The sequence below is a fragment of the Notolepis coatsorum genome (genome assembly GCF_963971535.1).
Source record: "Notolepis coatsorum genome assembly, contig: SCAFFOLD_280, whole genome shotgun sequence".
Lineage (NCBI taxonomy): Eukaryota > Metazoa > Chordata > Actinopteri > Aulopiformes > Paralepididae > Notolepis > Notolepis coatsorum.
The window spans coordinates 276,974-304,942 of NW_028169974.1; the positions used below are offsets into that span (position 1 = coordinate 276,974).

Sequence of the window (27,969 nt, forward strand, 5' to 3'; positions counted from 1 at the left end):
CATGATGAAACATAATACCTATTATATACATTTGATTTGGAAATAGTAGCGTGTCCAGGCGAGAAATGGCAATGCTTTTAGTGAAATTCACGTTTTGCTGCATATCGTCGTTTTCTGGGATTAGACAGGATCACTCTAAAACTATACTTATATTCACCACGGTATAACACGCAAACGTATTGATGAACAAATTTATTCTTTTTCACATATTGAACGATAGATAGTTGATGTCAAATGGGCCATAGTATTGTATCGATAGTAGGGCTGTCCCCAACTAAGGATTTGGATGGTCGACTATGATTGGCCAAAATTTGCTGTTAGTCGACTATTGGTCGAAAAAAAATAAAAAAATAAAAGTATAATATTTTCAAAAAAAAATGTACTTAAAAAAAAAAATGTATCATTCCATTTGGGCTGTGGGGGGTGCTTAATATCTGAAGGAGTTGACTAAAGGCTTCTTTTCCTCTGCAAAAGCATGCAATTGGTCCACTGATGGATACATCTTGATATTTGTCTAGTCTAGTGTGTTCATTAGATGGGTGAAATCCTCTTTCAGTGCCTCTGTGCCTGTTTTCGTAGGCAGTTAGTCTCTGGTTTGCGTGCCATTAGCGTTACCTCTTTTCTTTTGGAAAGAATGATTACAAAATAATAATAAATATATATATATATTTTTTTATTATATTCGACTAAGAGGTTGGCCAGTCGACTACGGCTCGTTTCGACCGATTAGTCGACTGATAGGGGTCAGCCATAATCCATAGCTATAATATACAATATAGAATATATATATATATAGCCCTGCAAACACCGCCACTTATACCTATCTTTTAGAGCGTTGGCGTGGTAGGAACAAACAATGCTCAAGTCAGTGGCGTCCAATGAGTTAATACGGACTGTATTGATCTATTAAATTGCATTTATCTATAGTCGTAATTCTGTCACTGTTTGATGTCACAAAGAAGGGTGGATCCGAAATCTTTGTAACAGGTGATGAAAAAGTCAACAAATAATTAACAAACTGTATTAGACATTTGTTAATGATGAATAGTCTACACTTTAGATTAGGGCACGCAATAGCATCTGCAAATTATTTATACATGTTTTATGAATGTCTAACAAATAATTTGTTAAACATGAAAAGACAAGTCTGGTCATTGCTTTGTGTGTATTCATAAAAGTCCACAAATAATAAACAAACTATTAGACATTTGATTTGATGAATAGTCTTCACTTTAGATTCAGATTCAGAGTTTTATTTGCCACATGGAATCATACAATCAGAGTTTCTTCATTACACAATCATAAATAACATTCCATGGACAAAAGGAGCAGGAAGAAGAATAAATCTTATAGTTACCTGCCCCTTATTCCTAAACTCCCTTTAGATTAGGGCTAAAAAATAACAATATTTGTTATATATATATCCAGTGAAATTATTAGTTACCTGAAATTATTCAGTTTTGGGGGGGGGGGGGGAACCCTGCATATATCGGTATCGGTTGATATCGGTATTGGAAATTAAGAGTTGGACAATATCGGAATATCGGTAAAAAAGCCAATATCGAGCATCCCTAATTAGGGCACACAATAACATCTGCAAATGATTTATAGATATTTTAAGAATGTTTTGCAAACGATTTGTTGAACATGGTATAGTTGTTTTTTCATATCAATTTTTTAAAGCATCTACAAATGTGTTACTACTACACATTAAATAACATTATTTAATGATGAACAAATCAAGTACAAACAATGTTGATAATGTATATAGTATACATATAAATATTATGGCTGTCAAAGTTAACGCGGTATTAACGCATTATTGCCCGATTCTATTAACGCCACTATTTTTTTTAACTCACGATAAACTTTTAAGATTATTTTTTTTTAATTATTATATATATTTTTTTACTAGACTTCACTCAGGTGTATTATTGATGCTCTCATTGATACTATGTTTGTTTCTAAAGTGTGTGTGTGTGTGTGTGTGTGTGTAGGTGTGTGTAGGTGTGTATAGGTGTGTGTGTGTGTAGGTGTGTAGGTGTGTAGGTGTGTGTGTGTGTGTGTGTGTGTGTGTGTGTGTGTGTGTGTGTGTGTGTGTGTGTGTGTGTGTGTGTGTGTGTGTGTGTGTGTGTGTGAGATATAGAGAGGGGGGTGAGAGAGATGAGGAAGGGGCAAGAGAGAAAGGGAGCTGGGAGTGTGTGTGTGAGAGAGAGGGGGGGGGTGTGTGATTAATCAGCCCTTGTGTGGGTGAATGTAACAAGTTCCTAACGTTTTCTTTCCCCTATTATTTCATGCACACTTTATTCATTGTTTTAAATAATTATTTTCTTTTAAGTTATTTTGTGCATCACTGTTTTGAATTTGATGCAAATTTGCAATGCATGAGGGTCATCCTTTTGTGTTAAATGGCTGCATAAAGCAAGCATTTGTTGACTCGCATGTTGATAAAACTTGGAACTTGAAAAAGATCCGTTTAAGGTTAAAAAAAAAAGAAAAAAAAAAAGAAATGCGATTAATCACGAGTTAACTATGGACAATCATGCGATTAATCGAGTTAAATATTTTAATAATGTATAACTCATTTGTAAATGTTATACAAATATAGTTATAAATGATTTAATAATAATTTACGAATGTATATAAATGGTTTGTTCATGATTAGTTCATTATCTACAAAGACCTTATACTATATAACTGAGTGTTATTATAAAGTGTTACCATGTTATCTATAGATGGCATTGTGACATTGGCATGTATGGCAATATTGAAGCAATTATTAAAAAAAATATTAAAAAAAGCCTAGCTGCCCCCTTTGAGCATCTCAACACTCCCCTTTCAACCATTCTGCACCCAGCGCTCGCCGACACTCTGAGCGCCCCTGTTGAGAAACCATAATCTAGACACTACCACCTGTGGTTTACCTGTATCTTGTCTCTGCGCCTCTGCTGTTGGGCCAACTCGTTGGTGAGGACGTGACGTCGAGCCCTCAGCTCTCTGATGTCGTCCTCGCCGCCCCCTCCTTCCTCCACGTCCATCTCTCCCTCCGATGCAGACAGGGAAGACTCCGCCTCCACTATGACGTCATCACTCTACAAATAGACACCAACGGGAGCAGTAGAAATGTACTAAATTATTTTCCTTCACGTTGATTTTCTCACTTAATAATAGTGGTCTCAAATCAAATCAAATCAAATCAAATTTATTTGTAAGGCCCGACAACACACGTTAACGTCCCCATGGGCCAGACACGTCTTCTTTAAACAAGTCAAGAAGAAACATAACAATAAGTCAAGAACAAAACAAGAACACCATAAGGTCCAACAAATTTAAAATAAATGCAAATAAATTAATGAATGCAAGCACTCCCAGACATACCCCACACGAAGGTAAGGAAAAACTCACTAAAACCTAATAGGGAAAAATGCACCACAGGCCTCTTTGATTTTACTTTGTTGTTTATATATGGAGACAAAATCGAATTGTTAAAGGTAGAATCTGTAATGATGTCAAACAATCCCTCAGTTTTACCTACTAACTAAAAATGTTTCATTGATCATCTGAAATATCAATTTTACATATTGGCTACTGGACCACCTTAACACTTTGACTGCCATGAAACGTCTTTTCACGTCATTGCTGGCCATGCTCAAGTTGCCGGGGGACGCTGTACAGCGTCCTTATATCAATATTTCAAAGATCTGCGATCGGATTCATATGTCCCCTCCGCTGGCCTGAGATCCACCAGCAGGACCCACTGAGCTCTCTGGCGGTTCAGGAGCGCCATCTGGTGGCCGATCGGCGCAATCGCCAAACAGGATGTTGAATAGAGGTTGTCCTAGACGACCGTAGTACTTCCGGCGCTCGCTATAGGTCCCGCGACTCTGGCTCGTCACACTACACAGTGATCGATTGCCAATAACTCGATAAACAACATGATTTGGACGTATATACCATTATACAAGCTGGAGATGGACCGGGTAAATTTACATCCCATAATGATAAGATTTCAACTCGACGATGATCGCCCAACGGCGCGCGGAGACGGGTGAGTTTCAGCGTGTAACGTTACCGTCTTCGATACTAACTGCTATTATCAACATTTGACCCACATTAGATGATTGGTATAACGCTGCCCACGGAATTATAAACGCCCCCTAGCCCATCCGGTCAACATCAGATGACGTGTAGTAACTTCTAGAAGTACGTCTAGTTGGAATTTTTTATATCGCGCTGATTGCCATAAAACTGTATTGCATCATCAATATAATGCATTTGGGGCTATAGATCACGTTCTGGAGAAAGCTGCAGAAAGAGATGAAAACATACTTATACATTAGACCATACTTTACTATGAATATGTGAATGAAAAAGTTTAACGTTGCTACACAATGAACAATACATATAGGACTTTGAATGGGCCCTAATAATGGCAATGTAGCAATAGAATTAAAAAAGTTATAGCCATGCAAAGAAGGGGTACTTCTCCATAGACAAATAGAGCCGGCAACCTATGGTATATCATTAATTTAACCCAAGGCAACCAAAGTGTTAATGATCAATCAATCGGTAACAGCTGAAAAGATGCCATATTGGTCGAACATATTGGTAGAGATTTGACTCAGGCTCTATATTTATATAAACTATTCATATAGTTAACAAGGAAGCAGAGACAGAGAGCTCAGGGGGAGGGGGAAAGGGTGGTGTCACCTTCTCCGTCTGCGAATCCTGTCCGCTCCTGACGCCCGACAGACGGCTGGGAGGAGAAGTAGTTGCCATGGAGATGTATTTGCCTCCCTTGAAGGCCAGCAAAGGCTCTTCCTGTCCACACAAAGCCTCCAGGAAGTACTTGAGCACCGTCACTCTTTTACAGTCTGCTGCTATGGCCTGAGAGGTGGATGGGGGGGGGGGACAAGCGCAGGAATATACGTTAGAACTATCACGCATCTTGCAACTGATAATTCTGATCTTTCTGTCACTCCCCTACGGCTGTGTGGCTGCGTGTCACAGAGGTAACCTATGAACATCTTGAGGTATAGAGAGCGATGGGCTAATGTTACGGCAGCGTTTTTACCAGCCTCAGCTCTCACTTGAGGAGTGTCACATTTTGCAGAGCCTGTCTTGTATAGTTTTAGCTAGATTGCATCGTCGCTTTTTTAATGCAAAGACGAGGCATTTGCAATCATCAACCATATTGGGAAGTCAAAAGATAATCATACTAAACTCGTTCCTACAAACTACATGTTCTAAGAGGGACCATTTCTACTGTACAAAGAATAGATGCTCAATATCCAGTTTGGAAATCCCTGGCACAAGATGACCTTTCTGAAGGTCGATAAGAAATCACCTATAGTTTTAAATGAGTATTAATACGTAGATTTATTTTAACCTCTCTCTAGTTGTTAAGAGCAGGAAGGTCTCTCACTGCAGTGGATGGAAAACTTGAAATATTTTAACTCTTACCGTGGCTCCTGGCATTCAGTTCTACCATATAGTACCCTAATATCAATGCAAATATAAGGAAATTGACCTATCTCAAACCCTGCCCTCTATTCTTGATCCTCCAATCACAACTGCTGCTTTCCTCTGACAAAGTTTTTCCTGAGGAAAGCAACCGTTGTGATTGGAAGATCAACAAAAGAGAGCGGGTTTGACACACGGTAGATAAATTCTTAGTCGACTAATAGTAGAATTTTGTCGACTAACCAATTAGTTGATTTAACTGCCAAATGTGTCTTTAAATCCAGTGCTTACCAGAGATATTTATCATTTTAAATCTAGTGCTTACCAGAGATGTGTTTATCATTTTAAATCTAGTGCTTACCAGATATTTATCATTTTAAATCTAGTGCTTACCAGAGATGTGTTTATCATTTTAAATCTAGTGCTTACCAGAGATGTGTTTATCATTTTAAATCTAGTGCTTACCAGAGATGTGCTTATCATTTTAAATCCAGTGCTTATCAGAGATGTGCTTATCATTTTAAATCTAGTGCTTACCAGAGATGTGCTTATCATTTTAAATCCAGTGCTTACCAGAGATGTGCTTATCATTTTAAATCCAGTGCTTATCAGAGATGTGCTTATCATTTTAAATCTAGTGCTTACTAGATATGTGCTTATCATTTTAAATCTAGTGCTTATCATTTTAAATCTAGTGCTTACCAGAGATGTGCTTATCATTTTAAATCTAGTGCTTAATAGATATGTGTTTATCATTTTAAATAGTGCTTACCAGAGATTTTTCGGGAAATAACTCATTCAGTATGAAAAACAACTAATCGGCTAAAGATGTCTTGATCGACTAACACCAAATAAATCGACTACAAGGGGATAGCCCAAAACATAACATCCCCCCCCCCCTCACCGCGTCAGTGTGCTTGTCTATGTAGCAGGGGTCCTGCGGCGCAGCCAGTAAGGGGACGAAGCCGGCCAGCAGCCTGTCCTCTGCCAGCAGCACCAGGCTCAGGTCCTCGTCCCCCTCCCCCCCGTCTCCGTCTGCTTTGTACAGCGGCGCCTCCTCGTGGTCCACGCGGGCCAGCACGTTACACAGGTCGGCCAGGCACCGCCACACCTCCGGGCTGCAGCTGGTGGAGGACGAGCGTGAGAGAGGATGGATGGATGGACGTGGGACGTAAAGACAGACCGATATACAAATAGACAGATGATCAGATAGATATAGATATAGAATTAGTGTACTCATGTAAGAGACACAAGTATGTGCATGTGTGTGTTTTGTGTGCGTTTGCGTGAGAAGGTAGGACAACTCACTCTATACTGCACGGCGGCGGGTTCCACTGATCGGGGTGTTCCAGCATCCAATCAGACCAGACCTTCATGCTAGGCAGCAGGTCTTTAAGATCCAATGGGAAGGCAGAGACTCTCACCATGCCCTCTAGCTCCGCCCCTTTGCCATCTTCCTCCCCATCCTCCACCGATACGGGCTCTGACGGAAGGTTTGACAGAAGACAGATGATGTTAAAAATGCTCCCAGGAAATGGGATTAGGGGGAATAAAAAAAGATAGGGGAAATGTATTCAATGTACAGTGAGAGTAGAATAACGTGTTAGAAAAAAAAATACTATTAGCTATATGACCCTTGGTATATACCGGTACTATACACAACAACCCTGTTAGCTATAGAACCCTCTGTATATATGGAATATACACAACAACCCTGTTAGCTGTATGACCCTTGGTATATATAGAATATATACAACAACCCTGTTAGCTGTATGACCCGACGATTGTGGATGTTCGGGTGGATGGACATGGTGGTGGTTGGATGGGGGGGCGTGTGGCATTGTGGGTGGTCTGGGATGGCACTAGGACCTTTGGGACGCTTTGGGGTACTGTGGGGGTTGTGGTGGGTTCTTCATGTGGGTGGTCCCTGGGGTGTCGTTGGGTTGGGGGGGTTCAGTGGCGGGGTCTGAGGCGTGTGCGGGAGGCTGGTGTTCGACTCTGGGGGAGGTCTGGGAGGGGTTTGGTTGGAGCCTATGGCGCCCATGGCTTCGGCTGGACTTTTCCCGGACCTTTCCTGGAGTTGGATGCTGGTCTCTTGCAGGTGCTTTAATGGACAGCCACTTGGAAGCAGTCAGCGGGAAACTCAAGTGGATATGTGTAAAGATGCATATCTCAGCTGTTTTCTTCAGGTAGTAGTGGTATTAGGTTCAGCATGTAGTCATCCCAGGGAGAGAACACGTTTCTAGCCGTCCCTTGCTGGGCTTGAACAAGCAACCTCTCGGTTAACAGCAGAACGCGCTGGCCCGTTGCGCTACAGACAGCTTTGGTTAAGTCGCTATGGTGACCCGCTAGTCACTCATTGCCAGCCTCATGATGGCCAGATGGTGGCGCTCTAAAGAAATGGCAGATTTAACAGGCCATCACAATGTGCCGCTGCTCAGCACTAAAGTGGCCACAGCTCCTCAACTGTTTATTCAATCATCATAAAACTCGGTATACTGTATATGGTGAGAATGTGCTGAGTCAACTTCTCGGGTGAAAAAGGAGGATGGCTTTAAAGGCACTGCTGGGATTTGAACCCAGAATCTCCTGTTTACTAGACAGGTACTTTAGCCAACTAAGCCACAGCGCCATGGGTTTTAGGATGAAGGTATCATGGAAATGGTGTATATTGATCATGCAGTGTGACGTTCCACAAATTAAGCTTTACAGGCACTAGTCTTCTGCTCTTCGCCACCAAGCAGACATGATACTAGCAGAAACCTTGTGATGCAAAGGTAGTCCTTGCGACTCCAGGTAACACCCACTCACCATAATATGTCCCCTTTAAGATTTATTCGGCAACCTAGGTTGTGCTGCATCCCAATTGTTCAAAGCAAGCCTTGTCTTTCGTCTTCAAGAACACTGACAATTGGGAGTAGAATGCTTTCGTTGCTTTTGCAGTTGTCTGAGTGGATTTTGAGCATCAGAAGCCGTCGTCATGAAGGAGTGGATTGTGCTTTTAACTAAAGCTTTCCCTGACCGGGAATCGAACCCGGGCCGTGGCGGTGAGAGCGCCTAATCCTAACCACTAGACCATCAGGGATAGGGCGTCTCGTATTAAACATTGCATTCGGTGTCTGTCTGTTGAATCTGTCAGCAGATTTTGAAAAACAAGATACCTCTAACTTTTTTTGATTGTTAAGAAACGGGTGGCAGCAGCTTGATTTGGTGTCGACTCTGGTGGGACTCGAACCCACAACCTTTGAATAGCTTCTTCTCTTTGCCTAGAAGTCCAACGCGCTGTCCATTGCGCCACAGAGCCACTACACAAAGGCAGCTGTTTTCAGCATACATGGTAAGAAGTACAAGTGCCATGCGGCCAAACTCTTTGGCTATCAAATTAGCCTATGACGTGGCACATAGGCACGGATGGGATTTGAACTCGAGGAAGGAAAATGGAGATGTCACTGCGTCATATCACATCATATCATTGGAGTATAAATCATGCGCAGTTACAATTAGGCCGCATCTCCATTCGCGCAATCACCATGCACCCATCTCCCCCATTCGACGGCTGAATGGTGACCTAGCCAACATTCATTAGACTTACTTGAACGGATGACATCCCGCTTAATGGATTTTGGTTGGTTTTCATCATTGGGCTCCCTTGGTTCGCTGCCGTTTTGGGGAGTCCTTGCGTGGGGGGCTCACTGCGGCTTCTGCAGTGTTTCGGGGGGTCCCGGTGTCCCGGGGGGGGGGGGTGTCTTGGATGGGGATGTGGTGAGGATTGATGTGTGGGGTGTTTGGGGGACTGGCTGTTCCGGGGGGGTTCACATGCCTTCGAGCAACACTGTACTTATTTTTAGGGATGCACCGATCCAACTTTTTCAGTCCCAATACTGATACCGATACCTGGGCTTTGGGTATCGGCCGATAGCAAGTACCGATCCTATACCCATTGTTCATATAATTAATTAGCATTTAATGTTATTTATTATAAAAAATATAATAATAAAAAAAAAATATATATATATATATATATATATATATATATAAAATTGTCACCGATACCCAATCTAGCTATTTGAGTCATATTGGGGCCGATATCCGATATCAATATCGGATCAGTGCATCCTTACTTATTTTATGCCTATTCTTATGTCTGCACATTTATGTTGCACTACTTGTATTGTCTTTTAAACCTATTCTTATATTCTGCAATTTATGCATAGTTTTTATTCTGTCAACTGTGTGCTGATTTTATGCCTATGTTAATTTTATACTAATTGCTGTGGGGCACTCTGGACTGCGGTCCATGTGTGAAAAGTGCTATATAGATAGTTATTCATATTTATTATATTGTAAAAAAAAAATTGCATTGAAATGTCTGTAAAGTCTCAACGACATTGAAAATGAGGGATGACCTCAATTGTCGTTTCGAGAATAAATAAAGGTTTGAATGAATGAGGTTTGAATGAAAGTGTTAATTACAGCTCAATTAAACGATGTAGATGAAAAATAGAGATATGGATTGCAATAGGGATTGCTATTTTTCCATCTACATCATTTCATTGTGATCTCTAGTTTCATATGATACCATCATGTCCATGCTAGTTTTAAAATTAAACGTGTGAAAGATGATAATGTTGGCGGGTCGATATCAAAATCCATCCAATAACAATATTTTGTAAATGGCCAATATTGGCCATTAGCCAATAACCAGAAACCAGGCCCCAACCCTGTGTGTGTACCTGCAGGTGTCTCTCTGAGCAGCTCTGTGCAACGCTGTACCAGCAGTCCAAACATGGCCAGGCCCAAAGCTGTGGTCTGCTCCTGGAGCACAGAGCGCACATCTCCTTCATCTGATGTTCAGAGACAATGACCACAGTAATTAAAGACACATCACAATCAATACCAGCATGGACCTTTACTATACATGAATGGATTTATGTCCATTAACTGAATGTGGTATGTTGACATCTTGAAATAAATAAATGATAGCATTGGTCTTTATTCAATTCTAAATAAAGCTTTTAGTTTAAGAACCATATAAGTAAAAAATCTGTTTACAATCCAGTCAATCCAAATCACAAGGAGTGTGAATGTGAAACATTCCCCAAGTACTCAATCTCTACCGTCTTTACCATCTTTAAAAAGTACTCAACCTCTACCATCTTTACCATCTTTAAAAAGTACTCAACCTCTACCGTCTTTAAAAAGTACTCAACCTCTACCGTCTTTACCATCTTTAAAAAGTACTCAACCTCTACCGTCTTTACCATCTTTAAAAAGTACTCAACCTCTACAGTCTTTACCATATTTAAAAAGTACTCAACCTCTACTGTCTTTACCATCTTTAAAAAGTACTCAACCTCTACAGTCTTTACCATATTTAAAAAGTACTCAACCTCTACTGTCTTTACCATCTTTAAAAAGTACTCAACCTCTACCGTCTTTACCATCTTTAAAAAGTACTCAACCTCTACCCTCTTTAAAAAGTACTCAACCTCTAGCGTCTTTACCATCTTTAAAAAGTACTCAACCTCTACTGTCTTTACCATCTTTAAAAAGTACTCAACCTCTGTCTTTACCATCTTTAAAAAGTACTCAACCTCTACTGTCTTTACCATCTTTAAAAAGTACTCAACCTCTACTGTCTTTACCATCTTTAAAAAGTACTCCACCTCTACTTTAACCTCTTAAGCCTGATCAGCCCGGTACCGGTACAAGATTTTATTAACGCCATAAATAGATCAATACAGTCCGTATTAAGTAATGTTGCATTTCTTTTTCAAATGTAGCCAAGAGTAAAGACCCTAAACCTATCAAAACAGCCGTCTAACTTCTAAGGCCTTGTCCAGACTAAAACGATTTTGATCTTTTTCATTTTCGTTTCGTTTTCATTTAAAAAAAGGTTTCCGTAAAAACGAAAAACGTCTCAAGATAATAAGTGCGTGCCAAAATTTACAAAATAAATGTCTTTCCTGTTTTTCGCTCTTTTATTTTGAAACCTGACCGGAAGTGTTGTCGGTCGTTGTTTTCGATAACTTGTTTGTCCGGTTCTGTGCTTTTGTTTTGAGCCGACGCTAGTTTTCAACAGGGATAGGAGAGACACACACACCGCAGCGCGAGTGCAGCTTCACAGGCAGCCGGTGATGAGGAGGAAGAAGAGCTGTGGATTTTTATCGGCACGAGAGAGAGAGAGCTCAAAGCCGTATATAATATAATAGCCCGGTGGTGCGGTCGGAGGCAGCTCAAACTACCTGTGTTGTAATAAATTAATTGATGTTTAACTTGTGCATGTGTGTGTCCAGTCCTTTCGACTAGTGAGAGAAAACGGTGCTTTTTCAATGTATGTGATGTATAGATTGGGGAGAGATGACAGCTAAAACGGTGGTAACGAAATGTGCATGGTTCGCTTTAGAAAACGGTGATAGAAGAAGAGGCAGTAGCCAGCACTGCAGAATGTTTAGCAGCCAGCCCAATGTTTTGCATTCCTTGGAAGAACACAGATAAGAGCAAGTGTACTGTAGTCCCAGGGCAGGAGGGAGAGAGGTTCATCTTAATGAAACGTGAGTTTATTAGTGTTAAAGGTTATGCAGTTGTCATGACAACACGTCGCATGACAACCAGAAGGCGGGGCCGTCGTTGCGACGACGAACATCTATAAGTCGAACAGTGTTTCCGGGTGTTGAGCAGACCAGAATCTGACCAAGAGCGAGTAGGACTAAAATCTGACTGAGACTAAGAGGGAAGAAACCAGAAGAGACTCTCTCCTCTCATTGAGAGAGAGGGGGGGGGGGGGGGGGAGAATGGCACATCACCAGTAGCTTCGGCTACCACGAGGATGGTCTTAGGCTAACGACTAGGCCTGACCACTATTGGACTGAATAACAAAAGGACAATCTGAACACACCGAGAGATCATTAGAATAGACTCTTCAAGGACGATAACATCTGATAACATCTGATTATGAGGTTTCTGTTTAGAGAAATAAAACAACGCTTTTCCTCACAAGGTATCTCACGTTGTCGAAGTGTCGAATTCTTACGGAAGTGGAGGAGTATTATGGTTTACGGATTGCACTAATGGGGGAAGATAAGGATCTTATCTACCAGTATCGGAGACGTCAGGACCATTAAAAGTACACAACGCAGAGGACGAAGACGTGATACTGGCCAGTTTGATCACAATCTAACAGATGATGCCGTTGGGACCCGGATTTGCAAGAGATTAAAACAACAGGAACAGTTGGTTGTTGATGACAGCCAGAAAACAACGGATAAAGACTTTTTCAATAATGGGGCGACAGTGGACAACAGTCATCAATGTGTGGGAGAATCATGATCGAAGCAAGGCCGGTCAGCCCTGGGAGAGAGCGGCGAGTCGAGCGGTCAGGAGGCGAACCAGCGCTGTAGGGGAAACAGCGCTCCGATCAAAAATGTGAGTTCACTGTGCACACGGTTGTTTTGATCTTAAGCCAAATAAAAACGAACAGATAGTGAATCCATAAACGTAAACATTTCTAGTTCGACACAGAGAGCTGTAATAGTGTGTTTTGGGACAGAGCAGAGCGGCACAGTTTTGTTTTGAAAATCGAAGGTGTTATCTGAAAGGGAACCAAAACAGTCATAGATGACGAAAGAAAGCAAAATATGAGCAGAGAGCCATGGTGAAAATCGAGGGTGTTATCTACAGAGAATGAAAAGCAAACGAGGCAGGCTGCACAGTTTTGGTTTAAGGAGGGTAAATGCGAGATGAGGAAAGGGGGGGGGGGGCGCTTGAATCAGATCGAAAAATTGTTATGGCGGGACTGTTTTCATAACAGAAGGAAAGTCGAAAGGAGATTGTACCAGTGTGTATTATGTCCGATCAGGCAAGAGTATTAGTCTGAGAAAGCGTCCCCTGATAATGGATAGGAAAGAGAGGAAAACAGCAGTGTTTTTAGGCCTTGGAAGGAGGGGCAGCGTTCGTTTTGTTTGTGAGAGAGTAGCCATTATGAGCGAGTCAAAATGGCCGTGAGCACCACGAGGAGATAACAACAGATAAAGAACCAGGAAGTGACACGTCAACTAAAACACCATGGAGGAGGAGTAGGTCGCCACCTAGTGGCGGAGGGGGGGTAGTGCTGGGGAGTTTCCATTACCCATAGGGGAATATTTAGAGTTTAATTCAATTAAGGAGTTTAATTGCGGAGGGGGGGGGGGGTAGTGCTGGGGAGTTTCCATTACCCATAGGGGAATATTTAGAGTTTAATTCAATTAAGGAGTTTAATTGCGGAGGGGGGGGGGGGGGGTAGTGCTGGGGAGTTTCCATTACCCATAGGCGAATATGTAGAGTTTAAGTTAATTAAGGAGTTGAATTTTTTCAAAATTACCAACTGCTTGTGTGTATACACGGTGGTGTATGTGAGAACTTTGTAAAGGAACTCAAAGTGTGGTATATAGAGCGACGGGACAGCTCCAGGGCGACGGTAGACAGCCCCGTAGGGTATATAGAGCGACGTGACAGCTCCAGGGCGACGGTAGACAGCCCCGTAGGGTATAGAGCGACGGTGACAGCTCCAGGGCGATGGTAGACAGCCCCGTAGGGTATAGAGCGACGGTGACAGCTCCAGGGCGACGGTAGACAGCCCCGTAGGGTATAGAGCAACGGTGACAGCTCCAGGGCGACGGTAGACAGCCCCGTAGGGTATAGGGCGACGGACAGCTCTGTTGTATGTTAGATGATAGTACGAGTACGTATGTGAGTTAGGAGCAGGGAACCAACCTGCTCTGTTGTATGTTAGAGCGATGCAAATAGTTTTAGGCACTGATTCTGGGTTTTTTGGTTGTTGCACTGTTTTTGGGTTATCACAAAGAGGCGGGAAGAGGGTCCGTGCGTGAGGATACCAAGTGCGTGGGATGCCAAAAAATAGGGGGACAGGGCTTATGTTGTGTGCTCGGTTGTATGTTATTATCATAATAATAAGATCGATATACAGGTTAATTAAATAAGTTGAATTATGAAATAAGAGGGAGTTCGATCTCCAGTGGGGCCTTCTCACACCTAATAAATAGGCAGAGTCTTGAGGGGACACGTCACCAGAAAGAACTGGCGCGCGCTGGGGGTCAACCGTGGGACAAACGTAGAGCGCCGAGTGGGTATCGTTTAGCTGCTGGTGTCACGCCGGAAGACAACAAAACAGGGAACAGCCCTGTAGGATTAGATATGGGTGTTGAGAAGGTGGGGGACTAATAGAGAACAAATAGGGGCTTGCAGAGAAAAAAAATATATAGAGAACGAGCTGCAGGCCCAAAGCCATGGTAGACTAATAGCAAAACAAGGGAAGTCGAATGGACAGACGACTGCCGGTGTTGTGTTTCTGCTTTCAAGGGGGGAATGACACCGACAGCGATGGAGATGACCAGGAGGACAGACTGGAGGAGGAGGAAGCCGCAGGGGCCAGGCACCGCAGCCTGGTACACAGATCACCCGCGACGAGAGAGAGGAGACGGCGGCGGTGGAGGAGCAGATGTGGAGAGGACAGCCAGAGACACTGAGCAGTAGCAGACCAGGGGAGCCATTTTTGCCTAGGGGACCGCGCCCTGGAGGGGGGACCAGCTCAGGAAAGGAGCCGTCACTGAAAGGGGCCCTTGCCTAGAAGACGGGACCGGCCCGAGATGGGAGGTGTACTGTAAGAGAGGGAAGGGAGCGCTCTGATTTGGACGTGGGGTACCTGATAGGGGGACCGAAGGGTTTAGGTGTGTCGTTTGAAAAGTTGCAATCTGTGTTTTTCTCTGTCTCTCTCTCTCTCTCCTCCATGACCGTTGTTTATCCTCTCTGGTTTGGGTGTGATGCGGGTAATGGAAAACGAGGAAAAAAAACAGCAGACGGCGGGGCCCTAATTGTTATGAGTCTATTTTTGGGTATAATTAATTGAAAAACCAAGTAGTCTTATGATTCTGAAGGGGTGATAAGAATCAAGGGGGGATTGAGAGAAAACGGTGCTTTTTCAATGTATGTGATGTATAGATTGGGGAGAGATGACAGCTAAAACGGTGGTAACGAAATGTGCATGGTTCGCTTTAGAAAACGGTGATAGAAGAAGAGGCAGTAGCCAGCACTGCAGAATGTTTAGCAGCCAGCCCAATGTTTTGCATTCCTTGGAAGAACACAGATAAGAGCAAGTGTACTGTAGTCCCAGGGCAGGAGGGAGAGAGGTTCATCTTAATGAAACGTGAGTTTATTAGTGTTAAAGGTTATGCAGTTGTCATGACAACACGTCGCATGACAACCAGAAGGCGGGGCCGTCGTTGCGACGACGAACATCTATAAGTCGAACAGTGTTTCCGGGTGTTGAGCAGACCAGAATCTGACCAAGAGCGAGTAGGACTAAAATCTGACTGAGACTAAGAGGGAAGAAACCAGAAGAGACTCTCTCCTCTCATTGAGAGAGAGGGGGGGGGGGGGGAGAATGGCACATCACCAGTAGCTTCGGCTACCACGAGGATGGTCTTAGGCTAACGACTAGGCCTGACCACTATTGGACTGAATAACAAAAGGACAATCTGAACACACCGAGAGATCATTAGAATAGACTCTTCAAGGACGATACAATTTGATAACATCTGATTAGGAGGTTCTGTTTATAGCAATAAACAACGCTTTTCCTCATAAGGTATCTCACGGTGTCGAAGTGTCAAATTCTTACGGAGGTGGAGAAGTATTATGGTTTACGGATTGCACTAACGGGGGGGAGATAAGGATCTTATCTACCAGTATCGGAGACGTCAGGACCATTAAAAGTACACAACGCAGAGGAATTGGATGGAGAGCCAAACAGACGAAGACGTGATACTGGCCAGTTTGATCAGAATCTTACACTAGCAAACGTCTGTATCTAACGTTACCTCAGGATACCACTGTAATTGTAACAAACGTTGTCTGTATTTAACGTTTACCTCAGTTGGTTAGCTATTTTGCTAATGGTGTTAGCATTGAATAGCATCAACCTTAGCTGGCTACAGCTCAACACTATGCCATGGGGATACTATTTAATAAATTATGGAGGCTTTTTAATCGTCAAGGTAAGAGAGGATTTGTCATGATCAACTGAAGGGGCATGCTATGGAACAGTATGCTTGGCTACTACTTGGGTTTTCAGAAAAAGTACATTTAGCTGTAAAAGCCTGATCAAGCTCTGTAACACTGTTAAGGGAGATGTCAATCTGTTGTCGACGGTGGTTGTGATGTTGGCTGAGAGTCTGCGCATGCGGGGTAAGGGAGAGATGGGCCAACGCGTCATCGGTTCAGGAGAAGCCGCGTATCGCTTGTAAATATGGTGACGCAATGGGGGGGCGTCTCCAGAGTTGCGCACTCTGGAGGGTGGTATCAAAAAGTACCATCTTCAGGCTGCCAGAACGCAGTTCTGTCTGGCAGAACGATCCAAACGATCAAATACTTTGCCTAAAACGACCAAAATCGTCTTAGTCTGGACATGGCCAAAGTGTATATTTTCAGCATGTTTGTTTACCAATGATTTTAACACTTTCAGCGGCAGCCGTTTTAGTTATCCTTGTACTCAATGGGTCACCGCTGTAAAATATAGGGATTTTCACTGTGCGTTGCAGTGTTTGCAGGGCTACTGTATATCTATATTCTATATTATAGCTATGGAGACAATACTATGGCTCATTTGACATTAACTATCCCTCATTCAACATGTGAAAAATAATAGAAATGTTCATGTATACGTTCGCATGTTATACCGTGGTGAATATTGTAGTTTCAGAGTGATCCTGGCTAATTCCTGGTAACTGTGTTATGGAGCGATATGTGAATTTAGCTAAAGGCGTTCGTTTTTTGATGCTTTGATGGCCAGCAACGGCATTAGTTTTGAATACTACATACGTTGATCGGCTGGATCGATATGAAATCATTGTAGGATCAAGGTGGAATTGACGTCAGATAGTCCTTACCTTTGATCGGGGTTATTCCAAAAAGAATATTCCAATTGTCTGATCGCGATTTCCAGTATTGATTGGTCGATCGGGTCCCTGACATGAAGTGGCACAAGATATGCCTTAAGTGTGCTGAACGCGGTTCGAAGTGCTCGGATGAAGCGATTTACTTGGCTTGATCTAAATTCTCAGCCCGGACGAAATTAGATGTGACACACAGTGTGAAATAAGGTTTCAAAGGGTGGGCGATACTGCCACCTAGCAGGATGCGGCCGGTATTGCACTCTCGGGATCTCAGAATGATTTCCTATGGTAACACTGAGGTCCGTGGGACCTGTAATGAATAAAAAATCAAATAAAAGAAAAAACTGCCAAAAACCGACTATACTAGGGTATGGCGCTCAACTGCTGGCGAGATAACCCGACTTCACTCGGGCATGGCACCCAATGAGTTAAGTGTTATTAGCAAAATATGAGCTTTAATCTCTGCGCATTAAACAGACGATTTAGACGCGAGAAGAAGAAGCACTCATGAAATCGTTGAAGTCCTAAGAAAGAGGAGACCCAGGGCTTTCGATGGACGTCGAAATTTCATAAAACTAAAACTACACTACCCAGGATTTCTTTTGCAGGATTTTTGGAGAAAGCATGGCACTTGAGACAAAACACACTATATCCTATATAATTGTACCAATAATTGAACTCCTCGTTTCTTTGTTTACAGCTTGTTATATTACGTTTTATTTTGTTTTCTTTTTTTTGTGGCCATCTTGGACTATAAAACGTATTGTCAATGTCAAGTATACTATTATATACTTACTGTTTATGTGTCTTGTAAGCCCATATGGGCTGGGCATACACCTGTATGTAAGACACGAAAATAATAAACATCAAATCAAACCCAGCTCACACCAGCCGCCGACAACGGAAGTCCAACCATTTTTCACGTAATTCTTCTGTCGTAATTTTCGTGTTTATATCTTACGGATCGAACAAACCTCAACGTTATTGCCATAAAATACAACGTATATTGTTTCTTTAGCTTTCTGTGAACGTCTAGAAAAAAACATGTCACAATCCGGTGAAAAATGGCGGAGCTATGGACATTATACAAAAGTAACTGTACTTAAGAGTAGATTTCATTTACGGCATTTGCTGCCCTGTAACGGGCGGCTGGTGGTACTAAATCTAGATTTAACTCTACCATTGGAAAGAGGAGATTTGGCCCGATGTATGACTTGGCCATAATAAGGTAATTTATAGGCAGGATATTCTATATTCATATTTCAAATTGCATGTGTCCGAGTGGAAAAATTAAGTACAGTATCTACAAAAGCCCCTGTAAATCATCTGCCCTTTATTCATTTGCTTAGATCTTTTTGTACACATGATCTCAAGAAGGTGTTGAATGAGCTCAGTGGCAATTATTAACTTCTGGTCAATGTTAGCATGGTGTTATTCACCATCAAAGATGAAACAAATCAAATAAATAATAATTCTCCTTTGGTTCATTACAATTTACTCAAGCATAGTAACAGATACAATATTTCTGACACTGGGAATAGATTGCCTGAGGTCTGTAGATATCCCTAGATGCCAAGAACATGCAAATGGACCTTGTAGAAGTGGATCAATCTTCCATTTACTTGGGTATGTACTTTTAGGCACATTTTCTGAAAATATGGCTAGGGCTTAAGAGGTTAAAAAGTACTCAACATCTACTTTATTTACCATCTTTAAAAAGTACTCAACCTCTATTGTCTTTATCATCTTAAAAAAGTACTCAACCTCTACTGTCTTTACCATCTTTAGCTAATAGAGGCCCTTACAGCAGCCATTTTGACACATCATTGCAGGGAAAAACACAGGTGTAATTAATATCATTAGGTGTGGTATTGTCAGAGACGGTTCAGAATGCGGTCTCACTGGCTCAATGGCTGTGACACTTAAAGGTCACATACTATAGCCCTTTTCAACAAGTTAATATAGGTCCTGAGGTCCATCTTTGAAGATAATTTGGCTGAAAATACCACTCAGCAGCCTCTATGTTTATGTTCTTCAACAGGCTGCTTCAGTGTCTGTAGCTTTGAATGCAATGAGCTGTGCGTGACTCACGAAATTCAGATCAAACTGACAAACTATAGGGGTGGAGGGAAAAAACGACACAGCAATATATGGTGACGCCAAGTATCAATAACAGAAAAACACTGCAATAAAAAATTATTGGAATGACTTGAACAGACTGAAAATGTTATCTTATTAGATACAACAGATAATGTATATATATTTGTATTACAGATGTTAACAAAAGCTTGGGGACATAATTTGCAGTTGAAAAAAGGTAATAAATCTACCGTACTTTTCGGACTATAAGCCGCGGCTTTTTTCCCCATTTTTCGACCCTGCGGCGTATATAACGGTGCGGCTTATATGTGGACCAAACCCGAAAATATTGCTTTTTTTACTGCATTGAAATGTTATTTATCTGTTCCCTTATTTGCTAAACTTAATACAACTTGTAAATGAGTTAATTCTTGTTATTTGTCCGACAGTATTGTGACAATCCCCTCTGTGCACGAACCCTTACATATGGTAATTAAACATTAAAACACCTGCGGCTTATAGTCCAGTGCGGCTTATATATGTACACATCATTCAATTTATCTGCTGCGGCTTATAGTCGGGTGCGGCTTATAGTGCGAAAAGTACGGTAAATATATTGCAATATCGTGACATTACAATATTGTGACTCTAGTATTGTGATAATATCATATTGTGGGGCCTCTGGTGATTCCCAGTCCATACAAACTAGGCATTGCAAATCAAATATGAATTGATTTGTGTGCAATTGTGTTGCCACGCACATTTTTCACACAAACACACAAGGACCACCATAATGTAATGAGTGTATTGTTGTGACATCACAATGTTACGGAAATCCAAACAGTTTGTTTAAAAGGCAGTTTTTAAATAAGGGCTGTGTGCAATGTCTGACTGAGTTGTCTTATTTCACAGTGTTAGTAGGCCCATCAGATACCCAAATGTATCTGAACAAGCACTGAAAAAGTTCGTTTTTCATAATATGTGACCTTTAATTGAACCTTTAAATTACACCTGTTTACCCTGCGATGACAAGTCAAAATTACCACAGTGAAAAAGGCCCATTAGGACTGAAAGCATTGTTCATCTGAAAACTAAAAGTGACATGGTTCTTCATTTGAAGAATTGTGTCATTTGATTTATATGTGTGTGTCCACACGCATGTTGCTTTACCTTTGCTGTGAGCATTGTGTATACTGAACATGTTGATAGTGATGATCTGCAGCAATCGAGTGCTGCCCAGAAGGGAAGGGCTGTGCTGGAGAAGAGCCCTAAATTCCTGCAGAACACGACTGGCCACACCAGAGAAGGATTCCATACTGCATGACACACACAGGTCAAAAAAATTAAAAATTTAAAAATTCCATGGGTCTCGTTGAGTCATTAAATTTAGGGATGCACCGATCCGATATTGATATCGGATATCAGCCCCGATATGACTAAAATAGCTGGATCGGGTATCGGTATTTTTTTATATATATATATATATATATATATATATATATATATATATATATATATAGTTTTAATTTTTTTTTTATTATAGAATAATAAATAAAATAATAAATAACAATTCCGTACATTTATATCTATGTGTTAATTTGTTACATTTTGTTTCACAAGTTAGGGAAGTAATGTTTTAAGTCAAGCCTGATGCTGCCTTGCACAAAAGAATGATCCCAGTCTCTTCCACACAGTGAGGCATACAGTTTATTAATTGAACAATGGGTATCGGATCGGTACTCGGTATCGGCCGATACCCAAAGCCCAGGTATCGGGACTGAAAAAGACGGATCAGTGCATCCCTAATTCATTTCTAAGACTTCAATGGCAAGCACATAGGAAACAAATACTCACCCCACTTTTGTGAAGAGCTTTCCGTGGGCATGCAGGAAGCTCAAAATGAACCTCTTGTTAAGCTGGAGAGGAGCAGAGGAAAGAGAGAGAGAAAGTGTGAATCATTGTAGGTTGATCATTTTTATCCAGTCCCACCCTGACGAAGAAGCACACAAGACAACACGTCTTAATAGGAAGACAGAGGGAGAGGAGTGAACTGGCCAACACTGTTCAAACATACACCTGGCATTCTCCATGGCAGGACAGTACACATTACTGTGTACAGACCACCACCCAACAGCTATACCCCAGTTACATCAGGATGCAATGACCACTGAAGGATGGAGACATAATGCATTGAGAAAAAAGAAATAAATAGATAAATAAATAATGAATTCAATAATAAGTAAAACACTTTTTTAAAAGATAGGAAGTGACATAAAAAGGATGTATCATTTATTGGAATTGAAATAGTTGGTTGGGTTTCATGAGGTTCCCAGCAGACAGCACCGGGAGATTGGAGTCGGACAACAGTGAAGGATGATTAATTGACGGTTCAGTCGACCTTCGTCATTGGAACGTCTGAAAGGAAATAAGCTTGATGGAAAGCTACCACATGTACTGTATGCACATATCAATAGACCCACAAACAAACCGGAGGACAGCGTGCATCTGTGTCTGTGTGTGAGTGGATGATGGGTAGGCATGACGCATCCTTTTAACTATGGAGGGTGAAGCAGTCAGAACTTCCATTTTTTTATTAAAGGGTAATGTTGCCTATTTTAAGAATGTCCTGTGCTCCAGAAAGGTTAGGTCAATATTTGCGAACACTCTCTCCTAAAACCAGAAACTAAAAGGAAGAACGTCCAAATTTGTGATGCCACCTGGATGTAAAATCTGGGGCAGCTCCATAGACAATGAATGGGGCACTGACTTTGTAAGGCCATAACATTCTTGCGTGAGCTTTTACACCACAATGAGGTTTACATTCTGGTTCACACCTGTTAGCAATCCTTGACTATAAACCTATTTTAGGGGTGTGAGAATAATTCAACTTCATATTTTAGGGCTCCACAAAGTCAGCACCAGATTTTACATCCATGTGACATCATAAATCGGAGGAGGGTACTCTCTCTTGATTTCTAGCTCCAGCAGAGAGTGGCCAGCATTCACAAATGCTGTCCGATACTGTCCTGAGGTGCAGGAGGAATCGTGCATTCTTAAAATTGGTGACATTCCCCTTTAATTAAAAGGGAATGTGACCCATTTGGCTCATCCTCACTCATCATTATGTGCTTCTACATACCAGGTCAATCAACACACACTCGCTTCCCATGCAGTGTTTTTCGACAGGTTGAGGACATAGCATTGTGGTTGTGGTGCTGTTGTGCCGTGGTGTGGTGGGTGGCGGTGCTGGGGATGTCACCATATGAGATTTTGATGGTGCGATTATTGTGAGGGAATATCATGGTTTTTGGCGATTATTATACCGGTACTTTCTTTTTAAGATTATAAAAAAAGATCTTCCTTTGGAATAAAATAGTATTTTTCTGCATCAGGATTGTTAAAGATAATTAATCCAAGCCTAATCCATGTCAAAAGGGGAGTAGCCTATAGCAAACTTGCACACATGCACGCACAGAAAGAGAGAGAGAATGGCTTATAGCAGATTCTAAAATATTTCAGCTAATGAAGTGAAATATTTATTGTCATCAACTATCCGGTGAGTTTTTATAGTGTAATCGTTGGCTATTTAATAAAATCATTAAACATACAGTGAGAGAAAGAGGGGGGTCTCAGGCTAAGCCCCTCCCACTCCTCACTGTTGGGAGCTGGAGACTATCCCCTCAAATGAAAACTAAAGTAAAGTCACCCAGAGGACTACTCCACTGTGAGCGTTAGCAGATAACGTTAGTTTAGGATTTTACGGTGACTTGGGCATACAGGGATGGTGAGGATGCAAATTGGACCCTTTCACTACACATACAAACAGCGTAACCAGTGAGAGGAGTTGAATAGCTAGATATCATAGCGTATAACGTTTAAGGTCCGCGTTGGTCTGTGTGCATTATGAAATGACAATTGCGCACCAAAAAAATAAAGGAATTAAGATGAATCTACCTGGGCCCAAGTAGAGCATAATGTATGGAAATTTTGGAAAACACTGCAATGTCTCTTCTGAAATTATGTGAGGAGGACGGGGGCAACAGGGGTAATGTGATTACTTTCAAGAGAGGGTGTTCTATGATTCATTTGAAGAGAGATAATGTGATTACTTTTAACACTTTCAGTGACACGGACATATCTCATTTTATTAGCCCCCCCACTGAGTGCCGATGACGACAAATATCGTTTTATTAGCGATCTGAAATCATATTTCATCAACCGAGTCTCCCGTTGGTACAGCAGCCCCTACAGGAGCTCAGAATGGAAAAAAGCGCCCCCTATCGTCTATCCCTGTGTAACTGCAGGTCAGTCGCTTAATCAATCAATAAGCGTGATCGATATTTGGAATGGCGATCAGGAATTGGAATGATATTTTAGGAGAACATCTGATCTGAGGTAAGGAATCTATTTTACCAGTCTTGGGATAATCAGAGTTGTATTCGCTGAGATCTCAGCGTTTGCCCTATGTGTGATGTGTCTGTGTGTGCGCGATCGCTGATGAGGAAATAAGATAATCTATTTTTCAGATCGCCTCTATAGCGTGCATACGTACACATATACTATCGATAATCTAGCGTTGATTATAAAACTATTCATAAATAGGCAGAAAAATGACAACGTTTTTGTGTATTCTAGAATATTCCAGTAAATGTCTTTTATCATGGAATCTTTATATTTTCCTTGAAAACGAGGGCTTTTCAAAATGCTATAAAACGAAAATGAACCGATAAAAAAACAATCCGCTTCGACAATGTTGACTGGAAAACGAGTCATTGATAAGCGACGGGCAGATTAGACACATAATTTAAAACATAGATTAGGCGTTTTTAATGCTAACATTGAAGTGGGTCGCGGCATTCAAGGAGGTTCCGGGGCACCGAGCTCCGGCACGGAAAGTGTTAAAAGAAAGGTACTGCGATTACTTTTAAAGGGGCACTTCACTGAAAAACCACGTTGATTTATTTTTCACATAATCTCACACATATCCCAAGGCTCTAAACTGTTTTGCACACGTTAATTTAGTTTGACAGTTATTGAGAGTTAATGAGTTTGACTACCTCCTCCTGTGATGTCATCAGAAGACGCTGAATCCTTGTGTTTTAATTACAGCATGATGGAGATGAAAAAAATTGCATTCAGTATTGCAATCCTTATTTCAATCATCTACATAATTTCATTGAGCCGTAATTAACACAACACTAGGATTCTGTGTCCTCTGATGACATCACAGGAGGAGATATTCAAACACATTAACTCTGAATAACTGTCAAACTAAAAAAATATTGTTTTCTGGTAAAGTGCCCGTTTGTGAGGAGATATGTGATTAATTTGAAGATAAGCGTAATGTGATTACTTTTAAGAGAAAGGTAATGTGATTACTTTTAAGAGATGGTTAACTAGCTAGCTAGATAGATAGCCCCAGTGCATAGAATACATTGGCTTCTTCAAGAAACAAAATAGTTCCAAAGACATTGCGTTAGTCTGAGAGATTAATCAAGCATCAGAAATACACAAGGACTTTTGTTTGCATGTTATGTTATGGTGTGGCTTAAAACATTTGTTACTGTTTGCTGCCTGTCTGAAGCTACTCGACTCACTCAGAACTTCGACCACAGGTCTCGTTAAGTAAGCTAATGGCTATGCATCGATTACACTACTGGCAAGTATTTCATACCACTTTACTATCTTAACTATCCCTTTAATATGTCATGTTTTTATTTTCACAAGCATTACCACGTTAATATATTGACAGTACTTGTTTTATTCACTTCCACTATTCACTGAATTTGATGGTGGTTTTTGTTTTGGATTTATTGTGATGTTTCTTCTTGACTTGTAAAGCCCATGGGGGGCAATTCCATGTGATTTCGGGCTCTACAAATATGATTAGGATATTCAGGTACTGAATATTGTGATTTAACGTCTCGCTAGTATTGATGTGATGTGGTCGGTACCTAAAAAGCAACTAATTTCATTAACCCCCACATTGGTAGACAAGAGTGGGTGAGTGCATAGAAACTAATAAACAATGCATCAACTAACTTGAAGGAATATGAATCATTAAAACATGAAACGTGTATGTGTATGTGTTTGTGTGTATGATCTTACATCACTGGGGCTGAGGTTGCCCAGCTCTCCCTCCTGTTCAGAGTCTCTGCTGGACTCGCTGCCTCCTCTGTGTGAAGACAGAGTTCCTGCATGTGCACTGGGGCGGACCCAAGTCTCCACACGAGCCCCATCCTCCCCCCTCCCTCCCCCACGCACAGCTGGACCCCTGCAGCCTCCCGCAGAGTCCTGCCTCCTCCTTCGCTCCAGCTGGTCCACCTGTGAAGAAGAGGCTTTTTAACAAGTACATTTTACACTACATGCAGATGATTTGAGCTAGTCATTGGACCTGTCTCAAGCTCCGCCCTCTATTCTTGATCCTCCAATCACATTTTCTCCAATCATATTTTCACATTATCCATCATTCGAAGGGGGGTGGGGTCGTGTCGGGGTTCCCACTCTTTTCAAGAGATCAATTTCAAGGACATTTTCAATGATAATCAAGAGTTACATTTGCGCACAAAAAGGCAAGTCAGCTCTAGCAACTTAACCAAACATGTACGTTAAGGTCAGCTAATGACTTGAGGTGCATTCAACAACTCACAACAGTGTGGGGTGTTCAGAGCATTTTGCTACATTGAACTACTATTTTAAATTTAGTTGGTCCCTAGATATCTCTTTCAGCTGCGAGCTGGTAGTCTGTTCTGCACAGGAGTGTGGTTGCATGGCTGAACATTAAAGGAGTGGTTGTTTCTTTTTTTAAATCTAAAGTGGCCATAAGCCGGCCAGTACAGTGCAGGATCACTTTAAGTCCTGTATAAGTTTGTAGCTGCTGGGACATTGTTGTATAATGTATAATGGCAGATGATGTGTTTATGTTATGTTTATGATGTGGGAAGATTTTGGTGGCATCTTTGCCAGGCAACAAATTTGGGAGCAATATGAAATTAATAATAATATAATAATAATAATGCAGGACCTCTTTAGGGGTCTTTATTCGGCATGCAACAAACTGGACATGCAATTGGAGCGGCACACACACACCGGGATACACACACACACACATGCATTGTCTTTTTCTCAGTCGCCGATGCGATTGAGTCTCTGCGCCTAACCCATCCCGTCGTCCTTCCCCCCATGGGCAGCTGGGAGCAGATAGGGCGTCGACGTGAGCCGCGCCCCGGGGACCAATCCAAGTGCTCCTGCCCATCTTCGTCAAGGACGCCACAGCGTTAGCGATCTGTTGTTGTGCATGTTTTTCCATTGGGTTTATCTTATCGGGGGGGGGGGAACCCTTGCGAGCACGGGGAGAACATGCAAACTCCACACAGAAAGGCCTGGGAGATACCCCACCTGGGTATCTGGCATCGTGGAAACCTGGTCCCCAAGCAGGAATCAAACCCTGGACCTTCTTGCTGTGAGGCGACAGTGTTAACCACTACACCACAGTGGCGCTTTCATGTGGTCAATTGAACGGTTTATGTAGCATCAATGCTAGCAACGCTAGCTTGCTACATGTGATAGCTCCAGGATTGTTCTGTGTAGCTAGCTTTACATATTAACATCTGGCGTCCAGCAAGCTACCTCAGTGGTAAAAGTAGCATTAGGAGTTTAACGCAACCGTTAACACTTGCTATTGTGGATTGCAAAATGATGGCCTGTCATGCTATGGCCTATCAAGTAGTGTTAGCCATTGTTAGCCTAAGTAGCAAGCATTTAGCTTGTTTTCTTTTATGAATATCTTTGTTGGGACATCACTGACCTAGCAAAGCAATTTTGTGTTTATAGAGTATTTGCTCCAGAGAAAAAAACAACAACATTATTGCCAATATTTTCTTCAAGGTAGGTTATACTTATAGTACCACAGACTATAAGAATTATTCCTCATCGAGTCTTAAGAAATGCCAATCAACAGTTCAAGTAAGGTGCCGGCTACTTTCATATTTGGTAGCCATGGCCATGTGAGAAAGGTAGTGTATTAAGGGGCCTTCGGTTGACAGGTGGACGCTGAAGAAGTGGTCCAAGCAGTTGGTGAAATACCTTTCACTGCCTGTCAACTATTATTGGCTGCTGCACAGCCACAGAGGAGGCATGTGTGGACCGCAAGTGCAGATCGGTACGTCTTGCAATACCTTCTGACCACGTGTCTGCATCGATGTGGACATGAACAAATCATTCTGACACTTTGAGAGCCTGACCTTGCGCTTGGCCTCCTCAAAAAGACTCATCAGACTCTCCTTGGCAGTGAGAATGGGGTTGGAGGCGGCCAGGCTCCTCATGTAATAATACACTGCATCCAACTTCCGCTTCTGGGGAAATAAATAAATGAAGATAAGGAGAGTACAGAGAAGCACCCCCCCCCCCCCCCCCATGCTGCTTTGACACTTGAATTTCCCCAAGGGGATCAATAAAGGATCATCTTATCTTATCTTAT

General features: G+C 41.8%; 1 protein-coding gene across 1 annotated transcript in view; it reads right to left on the reverse strand.

Moving 5' to 3' along the window:
- Window positions 1–25,669, reverse strand: part of LOC311248637 (telomerase-binding protein EST1A-like) — a 43,047-nt gene extending 17,378 nt beyond the window's left edge. The window contains exons 1-8 of the mRNA XM_084339491.1: window positions 25,599–25,669; window positions 21,345–21,406; window positions 20,661–20,806; window positions 10,197–10,307; window positions 6,772–6,946; window positions 6,368–6,587; window positions 4,711–4,887; window positions 2,925–3,092 (exon numbers count right to left, since the gene is read on the reverse strand). Of these exons, the coding sequence (XP_084195617.1) occupies window positions 2,925–3,092; window positions 4,711–4,887; window positions 6,368–6,587; window positions 6,772–6,946; window positions 10,197–10,307; window positions 20,661–20,805 (996 nt within the window). The 5' untranslated portion in view covers window position 20,806; window positions 21,345–21,406; window positions 25,599–25,669. The remainder of the gene's footprint in view (window positions 1–2,924; window positions 3,093–4,710; window positions 4,888–6,367; window positions 6,588–6,771; window positions 6,947–10,196; window positions 10,308–20,660; window positions 20,807–21,344; window positions 21,407–25,598) is intronic.
- Window positions 25,670–27,969: the final 2,300 nt, after the last annotated feature.